Source organism: Chrysemys picta, chromosome 7 (genome assembly GCF_011386835.1).
Source record: "Chrysemys picta bellii isolate R12L10 chromosome 7, ASM1138683v2, whole genome shotgun sequence".
In the NCBI taxonomy this organism is placed as follows: Eukaryota; Metazoa; Chordata; order Testudines; family Emydidae; genus Chrysemys; species Chrysemys picta.
In genome coordinates, this window is record NC_088797.1 from 61,890,564 (window position 1) to 61,905,827 (window position 15,264).

At 40.1% G+C, this 15,264-nt stretch overlaps 1 protein-coding gene across 4 annotated transcripts in view; it reads right to left on the bottom strand.

Annotated features, from left to right (window-relative positions):
- The window catches only part of ERCC6 (ERCC excision repair 6, chromatin remodeling factor), a 92,591-nt gene that overhangs the window by 65,977 nt on the left and 11,350 nt on the right, over nt 1-15,264 (bottom strand). For all 4 annotated transcript variants that reach the window (XM_065551624.1, XM_008173062.4, XM_042856117.2 and 1 more), the window contains exons 3-4: nt 14,424-14,532; nt 10,849-11,581 (exon numbers count right to left, since the gene is read on the bottom strand). In XM_065551624.1, the coding sequence (XP_065407696.1) occupies nt 10,849-11,581; nt 14,424-14,532 (842 nt within the window). The remainder of the gene's footprint in view (nt 1-10,848; nt 11,582-14,423; nt 14,533-15,264) is intronic.

Here is a 15,264-nt window from a genome sequence, read left to right on the forward strand (position 1 = left end):
ATTATGCTGTGGAACAGTCTCCCCAGTGAAGCGCTGGATGTCTCAGCTCTTGAATCATTCAACTCTAGACTGGAGAAAGTACTGGAGAATATACTCTCTAGAACAATTCTACAATGGCACAATAGGGGATGGACAAGATGGGACCCAATAGATCTTTACATCTCTGCTTTCTATGATGCATAAACATTACAGCTGAACAATTTCTGCCCCCAACTAACATTTAAGCTCTTAAGGTTTACTAGTGGGAATATTAACACGTAAATTTTTAGTTAGCTCAGGCTCCCTCTGTTGACTAGACAGCTGTAATAGCAGAAAAAAATTACTGCAAGATAATGGAATAACAGGGTTTATTTATTTTCATTTTCATCACAACAGGGTGATGGATTAAAGAGATATTGATAATCTGAAGGATATTTACACACCTCTTCTGAAATTCATCCTTCCTTTCTTCACTATAATGCTTAATTTTTCTCTTAAACATCTTATTATACAGTATTATGCAAAGTGTATCGTATCTCAAGCGTAAGTGTGACAAAGTGGGTGAGGTAATATCTTTTATTGGACCAACTTCTATTGGTGATCCACAAGCTTTTGAGCTTCCACAGAGCTCTTCTTTAGGTTTGGGAAACGTAAGGTTTGGTCTACATGTACAGTGGTGCAGCTGTGCCGCTGTAGTGCTTTAGTGAAGACGCTACCACCTTAACAGGAGAGCTTCTCCTGTTGGCTAAGTTAATCCACCTCCCAAAGAAAGTAGCTGTGCCAATAGAAGAAGCTCTCCCATTGACAGCACTGTCCACACTGACGAGGGTTAGGTTGGTATAATTATGTCACTCAGGGGTAGGGATTTTTCACACCCCTGAATGATGTAGTTATACCGATAGAAAAGTCTGTAGTGTAGACCTGGCGTCAGAGTCTCACAGCTAAATACAAGGTGGAAAAGATTGTTTAGCATAAGTAGTTAATACATTTCAAGGGACCACTCAAGGTGAAGTGGTGTGTTAACACCCCTCCAGTCATAGGGAGGAAAGGAAGAGGGGGGGGAAACTAAGCTGGGTGGGGAGGGGGACAGGTTGTCAGGGGTTATAGATTGTTCTAATAAGCCATAAATCTAGTGTTTCTATTCAGTCCATGATTTTTAGTCTAGCAAAGTTATGAATTTAAGCTCCATGGCTTGTCTTTCGAAAGTGTTGTGCAGGTTTCTTTTGAGGATGAGGACTGAGAAGTCAGCTATAGAGTGATCACTTTGTGAAAAGTGTTCACCCACAGGTGAGATGGTGTTTTTGTCTTATCATTTTTCTGCAAGAGTTCATTCAAGAGCCCTAATAGCAACTATGTGGGTTAAACCAGACAATCACTATGCTCTCAAATGAACTTTAAACAGTCTGAATTAAGCGACAAGGACATTGCTCTGTAGTAGTTTTCCAACTAGAAAACTGTTACCTTCCCAGAACTCACTCTCAGCCTATTTTTAGGGAACTCAGCAATAAACCTGTAACTTCGACTATGCAGAGCAACAACATGGATGACTACTGCCATCTATGCATCAATTAATTACCTAGGGAGATGGCTGGATTGTGAAACTGACCAGTGCCACATGATGCTGGTCAGTTTTGCTGAGGCCAGCTCCATTAGTAAAGCACTTTGGCTCCACTGTATAGAGGCTATAAGCCTGCAAGCACAAAACTTATGAGAAGAGACAGACATTAAATGAGAAATGAAGAGGTATATGCAAAACAATGAGAATATGGGAGGAAATGAATAGCTGAGGTCTTCATATTAACAGTTTTCTAACCAAAAATTAAGTGGGTTACAAATATTTATAAGCAAGCTCCTAAACAGTCTCATTTGGCCACATTCCATGAAATAAAGTGTTTACACCTCTGATTAGTTTAAAAAGCAAGACACAGAAGAAGTTACTTAAAAAAAATAAGTAACATTCTTTCCCTGCACTCCTTTAAATAGTCATGCACATATGACAGATGAACTCTGACTCGTTTAGGTATTTTCTACAGCCACTAGCAAATGTACTTTCCCCCACCCTATCTAAAAATGCTGAGGAAATGCTGTATTTCATAATCACACAGTGAATATATTCGGGATTTTTCTGTTTCCTTCTACAGTGATGAGCTACCACTCACAGTTTATGCAATTACCCCCAAATTAATGGTTAATCGATGGTAAAATTTGATAAATGCTGACAAATCAAAGAATGTAGGGCTGGAAGGGACCTGTTGGGAGGGAGACATGGGTCTGAATTTGTTGATTAGATTAGTCTACCCAGAAAAAAATATCACCAAGAAAAGTCAAACAGAGAAGGAAACGCTGTCATAATCATACTAAATACCTTACATTGTCTCAATACTGACTGCAGGGGCACAAATAGAAGGGAAATGCATCTCAGTGTCTTTTAAATCAATGTCTCATGTAGTTGGCAAACTGGGCAGTAATTTGAATAAGGAAGAACCCAATCTCTAATTTTATCCTTCCAATATGAATCACCACTAAGAAGTAATGAAAGTTTATTCTCCTCTGGGAAGAAATATAGCACCCTCTCATGCATACTGGAGAAAGTGATCAAGGAGCAGCCATAAGGATACCACATCCAATGGAAGTCACTGAAAGCTGCAAGTGCTCAGCAGTGCAAGGAGTCATGTTTGGCCATGGAATATTTGGAAGCCAGATGTCTCAGATTACACAAATGTATTTTGTAAAAGAGGCCTGGACTATATTGGTTAAGTCTGCTAAATTTCTAGGTACCAAATAATTTAATGTCCACAGTCTGAGTTGGTGCATTATGCAGTTTGTTTTTCTTTGGGAATGTTTCTCTTTTGCAAACTTTGTATCTGTTATGTTATTCAAGTGTTACACTACAAGAAACTAGTATTAAAAGAATTTGGTGCTACATCTCCTCCACAGGTCATTGTAGCTTTCATTAGTACCAAGTTTATATGAAATGGCTGCACTTTGTAACTGTCTCCAATATTACAAACATTTTCCAAAGCTTGGTATTAGGTTACCATATGTATTAAGAAACTCTGTGAACATAATGCTAAGACATTGTATTAAGGGACATTTGAGACACAATAGTCTATGATACTTTAAAAGTAAATAATGAAGTTATGCAGCAACTTGTTTTAATTGTAATGAAAGGATAGAAACATACGGTTTGCCATAATAGCTCAGACAGGCCATACAGTTCAGTATCCTTTCCCCGGCAGTGACAAATATCTGATGCAAGCCAGAAGCAGTTCACTGTACCTAATCAATTGTACAATGTTAGGCCTTACTAGGATAAGTGAGCAATAAAAGAAATACAGATGTTAATGTATCACATAACATGCTGCTTGAAATTCTCAGCAACCTTATTGAGAAATCTCTTTATTTTTCATATGATCAATTATCACTGACCGAGGAGCAGCCTCAGTCTGCAAAAGTAGTGGAAAAACCATACATCATGCAGTTAAATCATTCTTAATATAGGAGTGAATTTAGATAGCAAGCTCATATTCCATTTATTTCAATACCCAAGAAAGAAATTCCACAACAGAAGCACAGTAATGTTGATGATTTTAAAAAAATATATTCAGGAACCAAGCTGAGTGTTTAATATAGTTTACACTTCTGTAGCACAATATGTTCTCTTTTTTAGACAGCTAAGAATCCCTTACCGATTATTCTCATCTGCTAAACAGAGACATTTGGTGCTACTTTTCTGATCTGACTTTTTATGTCTATATGAGTGGATTTAATTGGTATGTCCTAGCAGATGAAATACATGCAGTTAGTAGCACAAACCTCAGAGAGTAAATTAAGACTGATGCAGACAATTATGCACTTGAGCTTGGAATGAAAGGTGTATTCAGAGAGTGAACCGGAATACATCTTCATTTGCATCTTGGCACTGTCATTTTAAAGAGCAGTCAGGATGCTCTGTCTAAGAGAAGGTCTTCATGGAAAGGTAATGTTTCAGCATTTTCTTTTCTTAATTTACACCTCTGAAATTATGAAGCGTTTGAATCACTGACTCTCCCTGGGTAGGAGAGAGATGGTATGTAAATGCTGACCTGGCCAGGGAAAAAAGCAATTCAGTTTTCATGTCTTGATATTTTTGACTGAATTCTTTGGGGCCAATAGCCATTTGCACTTCCATGAACTCAGGGAACTCTATCAGACACACACAGGTCGGGAGGTGTAGAAAAGGGAAGCCTTTCCAACCCTGACTACCTGCCCATGGGCACATCTACATGGGGATAAAAGCCCCAAGGCATGGCCACCACTGGCCCAAGTCAGCTGACTCGGGTGCACAGGGCTTCGGCTTGCAGGGCTAAACATTGCCATGTAGATGTCTGGGTTCGGGCTGGAGCCCAAGCTCTGGGACCAACCACCCTCGCAGGATCCCAGAGCTCAGGCTCCAGCCTGAGCCTGAAAGTCTACACAGCAATTTTTCAGCCCCAGAGCCTGAGCCAGCTGACCCAGGCCAACCATGGAATATTTATCCCTGTGTAGACATACACTATGTGTGCTTGATAGCTCTCTGCCCACAGAGTTCAGTCCCTATCTCCCATGTTGTCCTCTGGAAATCTATGGGAAATGCACCACCTAATTAATTTGCACAATATGGAATGGAAATCCACCCCCCAGAAGCATCTGAAAAGAAAGCATTGGTGGCTGCCATGGAGACACAGATGGCAAGGAAGCACTGTAGAAACAAAAAATCTCTGTAAAGATGACCTCTGACTCTATGGGCTGGTCTACACTAAGGGGGGATCGATCCAAGATACGCAAATAGCGTAGCTGAAGTCGAAGTATCTTGGATCGAATTACCTGGGGTCCACACGGCACGGGATCGACGGCTGCGGCTCCCCCGTCAACTGCGCCACCGCCGCTCGCTCTGGAGGAGTTCCAGAGTCGACGGTGAGCGCGTTCGGGGATAGATATATCGCGTCTTAACGAGACGCAATATATCGATCCTGGATAAATCAATTGCTACCCGCCGGTATGGCGGGTAGTGAAGACGTACCCTATGAATTTCCCCAGCTACAGATACTGTAATAGTGACAAACTCCATAACATAAGTGCTTGGTAATTTAAACCCAATAAATGAAGAAAAGCAAAGATCCCCAAGTTATAGTTAAATTCAATTAAAAACACCACCATGCCACTCTGGACTTATTTCTGAAGGGAAACCCATCATAATAAAAAAAACCTTAAAAAGTGACTGTTGATGAGAGGTATCTTTTCATTTTGTAAGATGCTTCAGATTGTTCAGGAGAACGATACAAGAAAACCTAAAGATGTTTACTTGCCAAGAGTTTGACAGATCCAACAAGTTTTGTATATAAAGGTATATAAACTTTACAAATAAAAATGCACAGTACCAATATTTATTTGTATTTGTATCTTCTGAACAATTACAGTTACAAGGAAAAGGAGACAACATTTTAGGACTCCATAGGCCTAACTTTAGGCATCTCTGCCTTAAGAGAGCTGTAGTTTAAGTGTAATGAACTGCGACAACATAAAGACACCCTGTCTGTTAGTAGGGATCGAACCCAGGATCTTCAGCACCAGAACTATGGGACTCTACTACAGAAACTGACAAACTCTTTAGCCAATAATCATTAGAATGAGGGTCAGTGGGCAGTGACGACATTTATATTTTTACTTTAAAAAAACAAACCTACCTCTTAGAGCGGATTCAGAACTGGGAGGTTATAGATATTAGCAGCCTCTTATCCTTATCCTCTCTTATTGTTTGTTACTCTTACTTCTTGTGCCTTGTCTTAAAAAATTAGATTTTAACCGCCTCAGGCTGGGATAATACTTCCCTATGTGTCTGCACAACAGGCCTCAAGCCCTGACTGGGGGCTTTGGGTGCTATTGTAAAATAAACTGGAGTGGATGTAGGTTGCAAGCTGTTCTAGTCTTCAATTATAGCCACTAGAAGTGAACATGATCATACGAACTAAGCTGGTATTTTTACACAAGATAATACACTTAAAGTCACAGAGGCATGCATGCTCAATTCTGTAACTACATTTCCTCTCTTCCTCGCTACTGATTACATCTTGCTTCATAGAATTAGGCCTCCTGCTTCCTCAAAGTAACCTTTTGAAGAAAAAAAAGCCCAGAACTATCACATACTTGACCTGTTTATTGCAAGAACCCAAACTTCCACTTTGGAAATGGTCTCTTGATCTAGAAGGTCATAGCAGTACTACACCTGGCTAATTATCAGACTTCAACACCACAATACTTTCACCCTGATGCAGGACAATCCATTCAACTCCCACTCCTCAAAAAGTTTTACGTTTAAGACTTGTTTTCTGCCTTACAAAGCACAGCACTTTACTCAGCATCTAGCCCTAAACTACAGTTCCGTTAAGTACTCCTAAAGGATTTTCCCCTCCTTTCTCAGGGGTAAAATTTACTGAAATCTCATCCAGTCATTTGTATCCAAAACTAAAAACTGACATAGAACTAGACAGAAATGTTATTTGCTCTCATTTACAAGGCATTCTTAATATGCTTCTTAATTCATTGCATTTTATTTTCTAGTAGCATTTCCCATAATGAAGATTACCTGGGGGTATCAACGTAAAAATGTCAATGTGGACAGCTGCAGTTTAACAGCCACAATAACTGTAGCTATGAAATTTTTAAGAGATGGAATGTTTTGGTGGCAATTACAGTTATTGATATTTCTAAAATTCATTTAAGCTTTTATTGTAACTTTAGCAACTGAAAGAAATGTAGTCTATGATATGACTTTGCTAAGGATAAATTGTCACAATCTTAACATTATTAAAAAAATCTGTTTGAATGAATTTAAACTGTGAATCATATTAAAACTTTCAATCAAAATAAATTACTCTTGATGAAAACACTGAATTAAAAATGATTTAATATTGACCTAATTTAATGGAAGAGTACAGCTTCATTCAATAAAGTAGTAAATATTTTACCGATTAATACATTTATTAATACTTTAGCACAGCCTACAAAAAGCACGTCTTTGGCCCTATGGACATCGTTCAGATTAATCCCCTATTGAAATCCCCATACAGAAGAATTATATAACTAACATGTGGTTTTACTTTGAAAAAAGTGACATTATGTGATTCCATGCCTATTGTCTTATCAATTCCAGCTCTGCTCTCTCAATCTGGGATCTGAAAGTAAAACTGAGTTCTTTCTAGCCAAGGCATCCCCACCAATAATAAGGATTCTGCAATTGGAACTTTTTCCAGTTAATAATCATTTTCACATATGCTATCTTGGACCAAAATCTTCCCTAAGGTCAGCTAGGCTACACATCTATTAGGAGAGCAGGAGTCGGCAACTTTTCAGAAGTGGTGTGCCAAGTCTTCATTTATTCACTCTAATTTAAGGTTTCGCGTGCCAGTAATACATTTTAACATTTAATACACATAAGTCTATGAAATATAACTAAACTATTGTTGTATGTAAAGTAAATAAGATTTTTTAAATGTTTAAGAAGCTTCATTTAAAATTAAATTAAAATGCAGAGCCCCCTGGACTGGTGGCCAGGACCTGGGCAGTGTGAGTGCCACTGAAAATCAGCTTGCATGCCACCTTTGGCACACATGCCATAGGTTACTTACCCCTGGAATAGAGGCAGTGGTTGTCAAGGTTACAGGACTAGCTGCACCTCCTGACACCTCTGATCTCTCTCAGTGCACCACCTCAGATGACAAGACCTCAACCTTTACCTCCTTGTATTGGAATCTCATGATTCTCTTGCTCCTAGAGTCTTAGGCTAAAGCTTCCTGTGTACTAACTACAATTTCTCAGTAAGTCCAACTGGACTTGACACCTGCAAGTTTTCCCTTCAGGAGCTGTGACCAGTGTACAGCAGCAGAGTGACCAAGCAGCTTTCTTAAAGTACTGTTTAATCTTAACAGTAGGAACACAGAAAAGCAGAAGAGTAAAAGGATTTAAAAACAACAAAACAGTCTAAATAGGTATCTATCTCACCCAGGGCCGGCTCCAGGCACCAACCGAGCAAGCTCGTGCTTGGGGCGGCAGATTCTACGGGGCGGCATTCCGCCCAATCCTAGGGCGGCACGGCGGCTTTTTTTTTTTTTTTGGTTCGCCGATCCGGCCGCCCTGTAGGGGGCAGAGGCGGGGAGTGCTCTGCTGGCAGCGAGCTGCGTGCTCCATCTGCCCGAGCCGGTGCCAGGTCTGTAGCAAGCCCAGCTGGGCAGCCTGCGTCCTTCCCTCCCCGCCGACCGGAGCGGTACGGAGCCCTCCCGGCAGGCGGCGCAGCAGTCGGGGCCGCGTGGCGAGTGCTCCGCTGAAGCGCTGGCTGCCCTTCTCTCTCTCCCCCCCTCTAGCCAGGGCACATCTGCAGTGCAGGGAGTCCCCCTGTACCCTGGCTCCTACCGCCCCGCAGGTTGTTTTTTTTCCCTGCTTTGCCACTCCGGCTGCATGGGTTTTTTTTGCTTTGCCGTTTTGTCTGCCATGATTTTTTTTTTTACTTGGGACGGCAAAAAAGCCAGAGCCAGCCCTGATCTCACCTTATGCTTACCATCCCCCTGGAAGGCCCAACTACTTCAGAACCCTGCTGCAAGGCCTGATTATGTCATCCGGTTCCTCACATACAGTCCCTGACAACTGCTTCTCCCCCATCACTCTAGAGAGAGCAAGGGCATGTCTATACAGAGTTAGTGCACAACAAGCTGTGGCGTAGTTTGCAGCAGGCTGGAGCACAGGGTGAACCTGGCTACCCGATACTAAAGGTTACGTGGTGCGCTTTGACCTAGTACTTTTACAGTAGCTATCTAAATAATCAGGTCACATAAATTACAGATCAGCCCTATGTCCTTCATAGTGGCCAATTTAAAGAGGACATCTTTACTAAGGGCATTTTTAGCCTCACTTCTTTTGAGAACAATGGGAGATGGCCATCATTCTCAAAGAGGGAAATTCATAGTGGAATTCTCTGTAGCAGAAGAAACTTTCAATTAAGAAAAATAATGGCAAAAATTACCATTAATCTTAAAAAAAAAAAAAAAGGCGTCAAAGTAGCCTATATACAAGTTTTCAATGAGTCAAGTATATGGGAAGGTTGAAACATTTGTCTTATTCCATTACCTACTACAGACCATCTAACCAGGAAGAAAAGGTGGATGAGGCTTTTTTTAAGCAACTAACAAAATCAGCCATAGCACAGGACTTGGTGGTGATGGGGGATTTCAACTACCCAGACATCTGTTGAGAATATAACAGAGTAGGGCACAGATTATCCAAAAGGTTCTTGGAATGTATTGGAAACAATTTTTTATTTCAGAAGGTGGAGAAATCTACTATAGGAGAGGCTGTTATAGATTTGATTTTGACAAATAGGGAGGAACTGGTTGAGAATTTGAAAGTGGAAGGCAGCTTGGATGAAAGTGATCATGAAATGAAAGAGTTCATGATTCTAAGGAATGGTAAAAGGGAACAAAGCACAATAAAGATAATGAATTTCAAGAAGGCAGCTTTAGCAAACTCAAGGAGTTCGTAGGTAAGATCCCATGGGAAGCAAGTCTAATGAGAAAAACAGTTCATGAGAGTTGGCAATTTTTCAAGGAGTTAGAGAAAACAGCCATACAAACTAAACTGGAGGTAAAAAGAGAAAGAAGTGTTCCAAAAGGAAGAGAATGACACAAAAAGGCACCCTCTCCCAGGACCCCCCGCCCCTAACTGCCCCCCAGGATCCTATCCCCTTATCCAACCCCCCCCACTCCCTGTCCCCTGACTGCCCCCCCAACCCCTATCCACATCCCCACCCCCTGACAGGCCCCCCCTGGACTCCCCCTCCCAACCCTCCCTGTTCCCCATCCCCTGGCTGCCCCCCCAGACCTCCGCCCCTCCTCCCTGACTGCCCCACAGGATTCCCCCGCTCCCTTTCCCAACCCCCCTGCTCCCTGCCCCCTTACCAGCAGCAGGAGCTCGCAGCCACGACGCGCAGCCACAGCCAGCTGTGCTCCCCACGCTGCCCAGCGGGAGTGGCAGGCCAGAGCGCGGTCTGCACGGCGGTGGGGAAAAGGGTACAGCGGGGGAGGGGCCGGGGACTAGGCTCCCCGGCCGGGAGCTCAAGGGCCAGGCAGGACAGTCCCACGGGCCATAGTAGTTTGCCCATGTCTGGTCTAAAACTAATTTTCATTTAGTGCGAATGGGAACTCTGCTACAGACATCAGAACCTCCTGTTGAAAGGCCTCCAAACACTCAACAGGCTATATAAAAATACTACTGTACAAAACTACCACTAATTCAAGAGTTAATTCCTCTTGCGCAGCAAAATCAATGGGTTATAGCAGAAGACTAGGACTCAGAACTCCTAGCTTTTATTCTCAGGTCTATCAGTGATTGTATGCGCAAGACATTGGGCAAGTTACAATCTCCCCGTACTTGAGTATTCCTATCTGTACAATAGGAGGAATGATACTTGCACATCTCTGTAAAGCATACAAAATCCTTTACAAAGTGCTACAGAAGTAAACAGAATTATTATTTAGTAATACCACACAATCCCCCAAACTGCCTTATTTTTCATGTATTGATTTTTGGCCACACTGAAAAACAATGAAGTAGAAATTGTTTATTTCACAAAGCAAGCTCTTTAACAGCAGGAAATCAGACACTGGGGTCCTTATAATTATAGAATATTCCCAATATCCTAACAGCCTTTTAGAAGTCTGCATGTGGATATTTTTATTGGCTCAGTCTACGTTTAATTTTACAACCCCCTCCCTTCAGCTGAATTCTTGGATGTATATTTCAGCCACTGTGTGTGTGATATCACCTATAAAAGTTACTAACATAAAGCCTTCTTGGACTAACCTTAGCCTTTGTTTATAGTAATCTTCATCTCCATCATCTCTGCATCTCTTTACTCTACGATTTCCTACTGTATTCTCTTCCTCTTCCTCAGAGCTTGGGAAGAAGTCTTCATCCTCCTCAGCTTCTTCTTTAAGGTTTCTCTTCCCTGAATGTTTTCTTCCTCCTCGCAAAGTCTTCAATTCATAATCAGAATTATCATCAGCATGAAAAAATGCCTCCTCCTCCTCCTCTTCTGGATTAAAAAGCTCCTCATCAGGCATATATTCTGACTCTTCACTGTCATCCCCCTGTTCACCTCTCAGCTTCTCCTTGACCTCAGGAAGTCTCTTTTCTTTGGGAATTCCTATCTTAAATTGGATCTGAAGAGCATGGTTCTGAAGTTTCTTCATGTGCTTTTTCAGGCGCTTGTCTGTTTTTGACAGGGTTCTGGTTTTGCCACTCTTTCTCTTTATGACTAATGTGGGAGTTGCACATTGAATGTTCTTGGCCTCTGCTTTATTCTTTGCTCCCTTCTTAAGGGCTGACCTCTTTCTTTCGGACGACAGCTTAGCTTGATCTGCCAAATACTTCTCAAAATCAGATGCTTCATTTAGCATTAACCTGCGTGGCTTCTTTTCTATCTTCTGAGGGACCTTAGTTCCAAAAGGGGTCATCTGACCAGTACGAATGAGTTCCTCCCATTCTGTTTCCTGGACTGGCATGAGCATACTGCCAAGAGACGATGGACCAGGCTCTGCAAAGAGACTCAAAACATTCATTTCTTATCTGCAGACTCATTAATGTGCTCTAAGTAATATCACGCAGTTCAAACAGATAAGCAGGTTTGTTTTAACCTTTAAATTTATTTGTTTTAATAATAGATAACGCATCAATCCTGAAACTAGCACCCTTCCTCATACACTGTACAGAATAAACCAAAATTACATCCAACTAATTCAATGGTTAGAGAAAACAGCCATACAAACTAAATTGGAGGTAAAAAGAGAAAAAAGTGTTCCAAAAAGGCAGAGAATGACACAGAAAGGCAAAATGGTCAGATAACATTTTACATGTACAGTATATAGCACCTTTTAATCTCAAAGTGTTTCTCAAACTATACACACAATGCAATCACTTCACCCACCACTGAAATGCAGCCATTTCTGACATGAAGCATATCTGCAAAGATAATCAGAAATTAAGTCAATATCCACATCATCAATCTCCAAGCATTACCCCACTGCCATCACAACACTCAATACCACTAACATATTAACATCCTCTCTGACATTCTGACTTTCCACAAGTCAAAAAACGGAAAATCCCACACACCACCTTAACTTTGATCTTCCAACACTACAATTAATAATTTAATGGCTATTATACTAAAACTTGTAGTCTTAGCATTTCTTCACGCCATACATCAGAGAAGGGACACAAAGCTGATTATACACTTAAAGTTTCTTACCTTATCAAATACCCTACCAAACATCTACTATAGATCACTGCCATCTACCTTCTGATTATGACTTAAAAAAAAACAGCAACTACACAGAACACAATACAAAACTGCACAAAAATTACTGAATTGTTTATACACCACACACACTGGTCTATATATATATGTATATGCATTCGCAACATGATGCATAACAAAAAGTTGGCAGGTATACTGGTGCAGTATCTGAAACCACTTTCAACTCATGCTTTAAAAACTGAGTGATCATCAAGATGCTGGTATCTCTAAACTCCGTTTCTTCGATTCAGTGCCCAATTCATGTCCTTGCCAGAATTTCCCAGATACTCACACTGCATCCACAAGCTCATTTCCTCCAGATCCTCTTTATTAATGTTTCTTGATGAGACTACAATTAAATATCTCCACAATACAACTCTTCCTCTTCCTCAGCCTTCCCACCAGAAGGACAGAAATTACAGTTCCAATCCTGTAAGGTACTTAAGGGTACACCTGGATCAGATTGTAGGACTGGGGCCTCTGGCACTGAACCAGCACAGTAGTTAAGCTTGTGCTTAACTTTAAGCATGAGTAGTCCCACTAAATTTAGTGAGATTACAAATGTACCTAACTACATTTCTGTATCAAAGACCCATGTTAGTAAATGCCAAATATAAAAAACTTAGTTAATTTGTGTAGTCCATTTTTTTTTTAAGTCATACCATATTCCAAAACGATTCAATTGAACACTTACTTATCGTACTCAAGGGGAACCTAATTTAAAATTAATGCCTAATTAAAATAAAAAAAAAGCTATTTATTTAAATTACTATGTTTCTTCCGCTACACATCCTGAGTGTGATGAGCAGGTGTACAAGTAACTTGAGTTTAATGTTCTTTGAATAGATATGATTGCTCTTGAAGATCAACTATACCCTGCTACAGCTTTATGTTAACTTTTTTATATGTTTGCATGTTATATCTAGGTATTTATAAGCTAATCACCATAGCATCAGAACACTATTTCCTTCTAAATATTTATTTACAGAAGACAAGGATTCAGTAATTACATATGTATCTATTTCTGTAAACTTATTATTTACCAGATTAGGTAACTGTAAGCGTTCAGAAATAAGAACACAAATTGGAAGCAAAGACCGCATCATGACTAAGCTACATTTCCTCGTACCAAATGCCCGAGTTTTAATGCACAGAGCGTAAAAGGAAAGATCTTATGGTGTATTTCTACTCAATAAAGTGACTGTCAATGTGGCACGTTCTTATTCCACAGATCTATTCCAACTCAAATCTACCACTTTTACTGTCAAAAATAAGTCTTTGCTGCTTTTTACTCCTTATGACCTGCAGATCCAACACAGATACGAGTGAGAGAGCTGGAACCTATTCAACTCATGTGTCAGAACAGTATTATAAATTTCAATAATCTACTCTGTGCAAACTCACTGAACTCTAATGGGGTTGCACAGATATCAATGGGTACCTATTTTGGCCTTTAGCATTTTGATTACTAGTGATGATGTACAAGACAGAAAGATACCAGCTTGACTCTAAGAACTCATGCTGGGTTTGCAGAAGGCAGTAAGAAAAAAACAAACATCCTCAGTTAGATTTGATCTTGGAAACATGGAGACAATTATCATAGTATTCCATAAGAAACTGTTGTTCTCACACTGTACAGCTCATACAACAATTTTTTTTTTTAATTTCTAACAAGTGTTTCTTACCAGATACGAAAAACCAATTTTGTGAGTACTGATTGATGGCTGATTATAAAATGTAATTCAATCATTACGCTAGCTTTATCACATTAGCTGTGAAAAATGTTAAGATTTCCAATTTATTAAGCCCAATACTCTAATGTGCATCAGTCCTCCCTACTGAACTAAGCACAGATCTACTTTCAGTCTTTAAAAATCCCCATATGGATACTCTGAGATCTGCAATTCTGCAGGTGCAGAGAATTAAGTGTTCCTAAAATCACTCTTTGAAAACAAACCACTGAAATTTATTTACTCATGTTCACTGGCAAAGATCTTGGCAATGAGCTTCAAACAACAAAAGGCATTACATAGAAATGACAGAAATACAAAAAAAGATTTGAAATGGCTTTTTCCCTCACCTTCATCATCCTGAAATTCAACATCATTTGTTCCAATGAGAGTCTCTGCTCCACCAAGAACTGCTTGGAGACGCTTTTGTTTTGCTTTGATCTTTTTTAACTGTTGTTCCTTGAATGACAATAGTGTACAAAATTTAAAACTCTTGGTAGCAGACTTGCTTTTCTTACAAACAAGGTTCAAGCTGTTATTAATATGTTAAGTAGCAGGTTAGCTTTTTGCATCTGAAACAAGTTCAAATTTTGATATGGTTCCATGTGATAAAAATGTATGTGGAAGGTGTCATCCCAGCACCTGGTGGATACCTCTCTACATAATACATACACATCCACACTCCCAGTTTGGCACAGTTCATCATGACTGTGGCATAAATTTTTTAAAGTGCACTAATTCAGGTGTACATGCACAGCATATACATGCAAACACCAGATGGGCATGCACAAGTTAAGGTTGTGCACACAAACAAATCTCATAGGCATCAGATACTTTCACATACACTTGGGTATGCATTTTTTAAACTTGGGTCTAGGATCCAGTGAAGAAAAGCCCCATATATAGCATATGAAATTGCACTAAGCATATATTTGAGCTCTGTTAATCCTTCACTTTCATATGTGTTAAATAGAATCATAAAATTAAGTAAAAATCTTCTCTCCAACACATTTGTTTTGAGATGTGTTGCCACAAAGAGACTGAAAGAACTCAAAACCAGTCAATGTTCTTCTTCATGCATGAACAGGTGGTATTATACCAAGTCAGCTCAAGAGAAGACAACTAATTTATTTGCAAAAAACTAACACCACAGTGCTTGTAAACATACAAGAGTGAGAGAATTCAAAATTA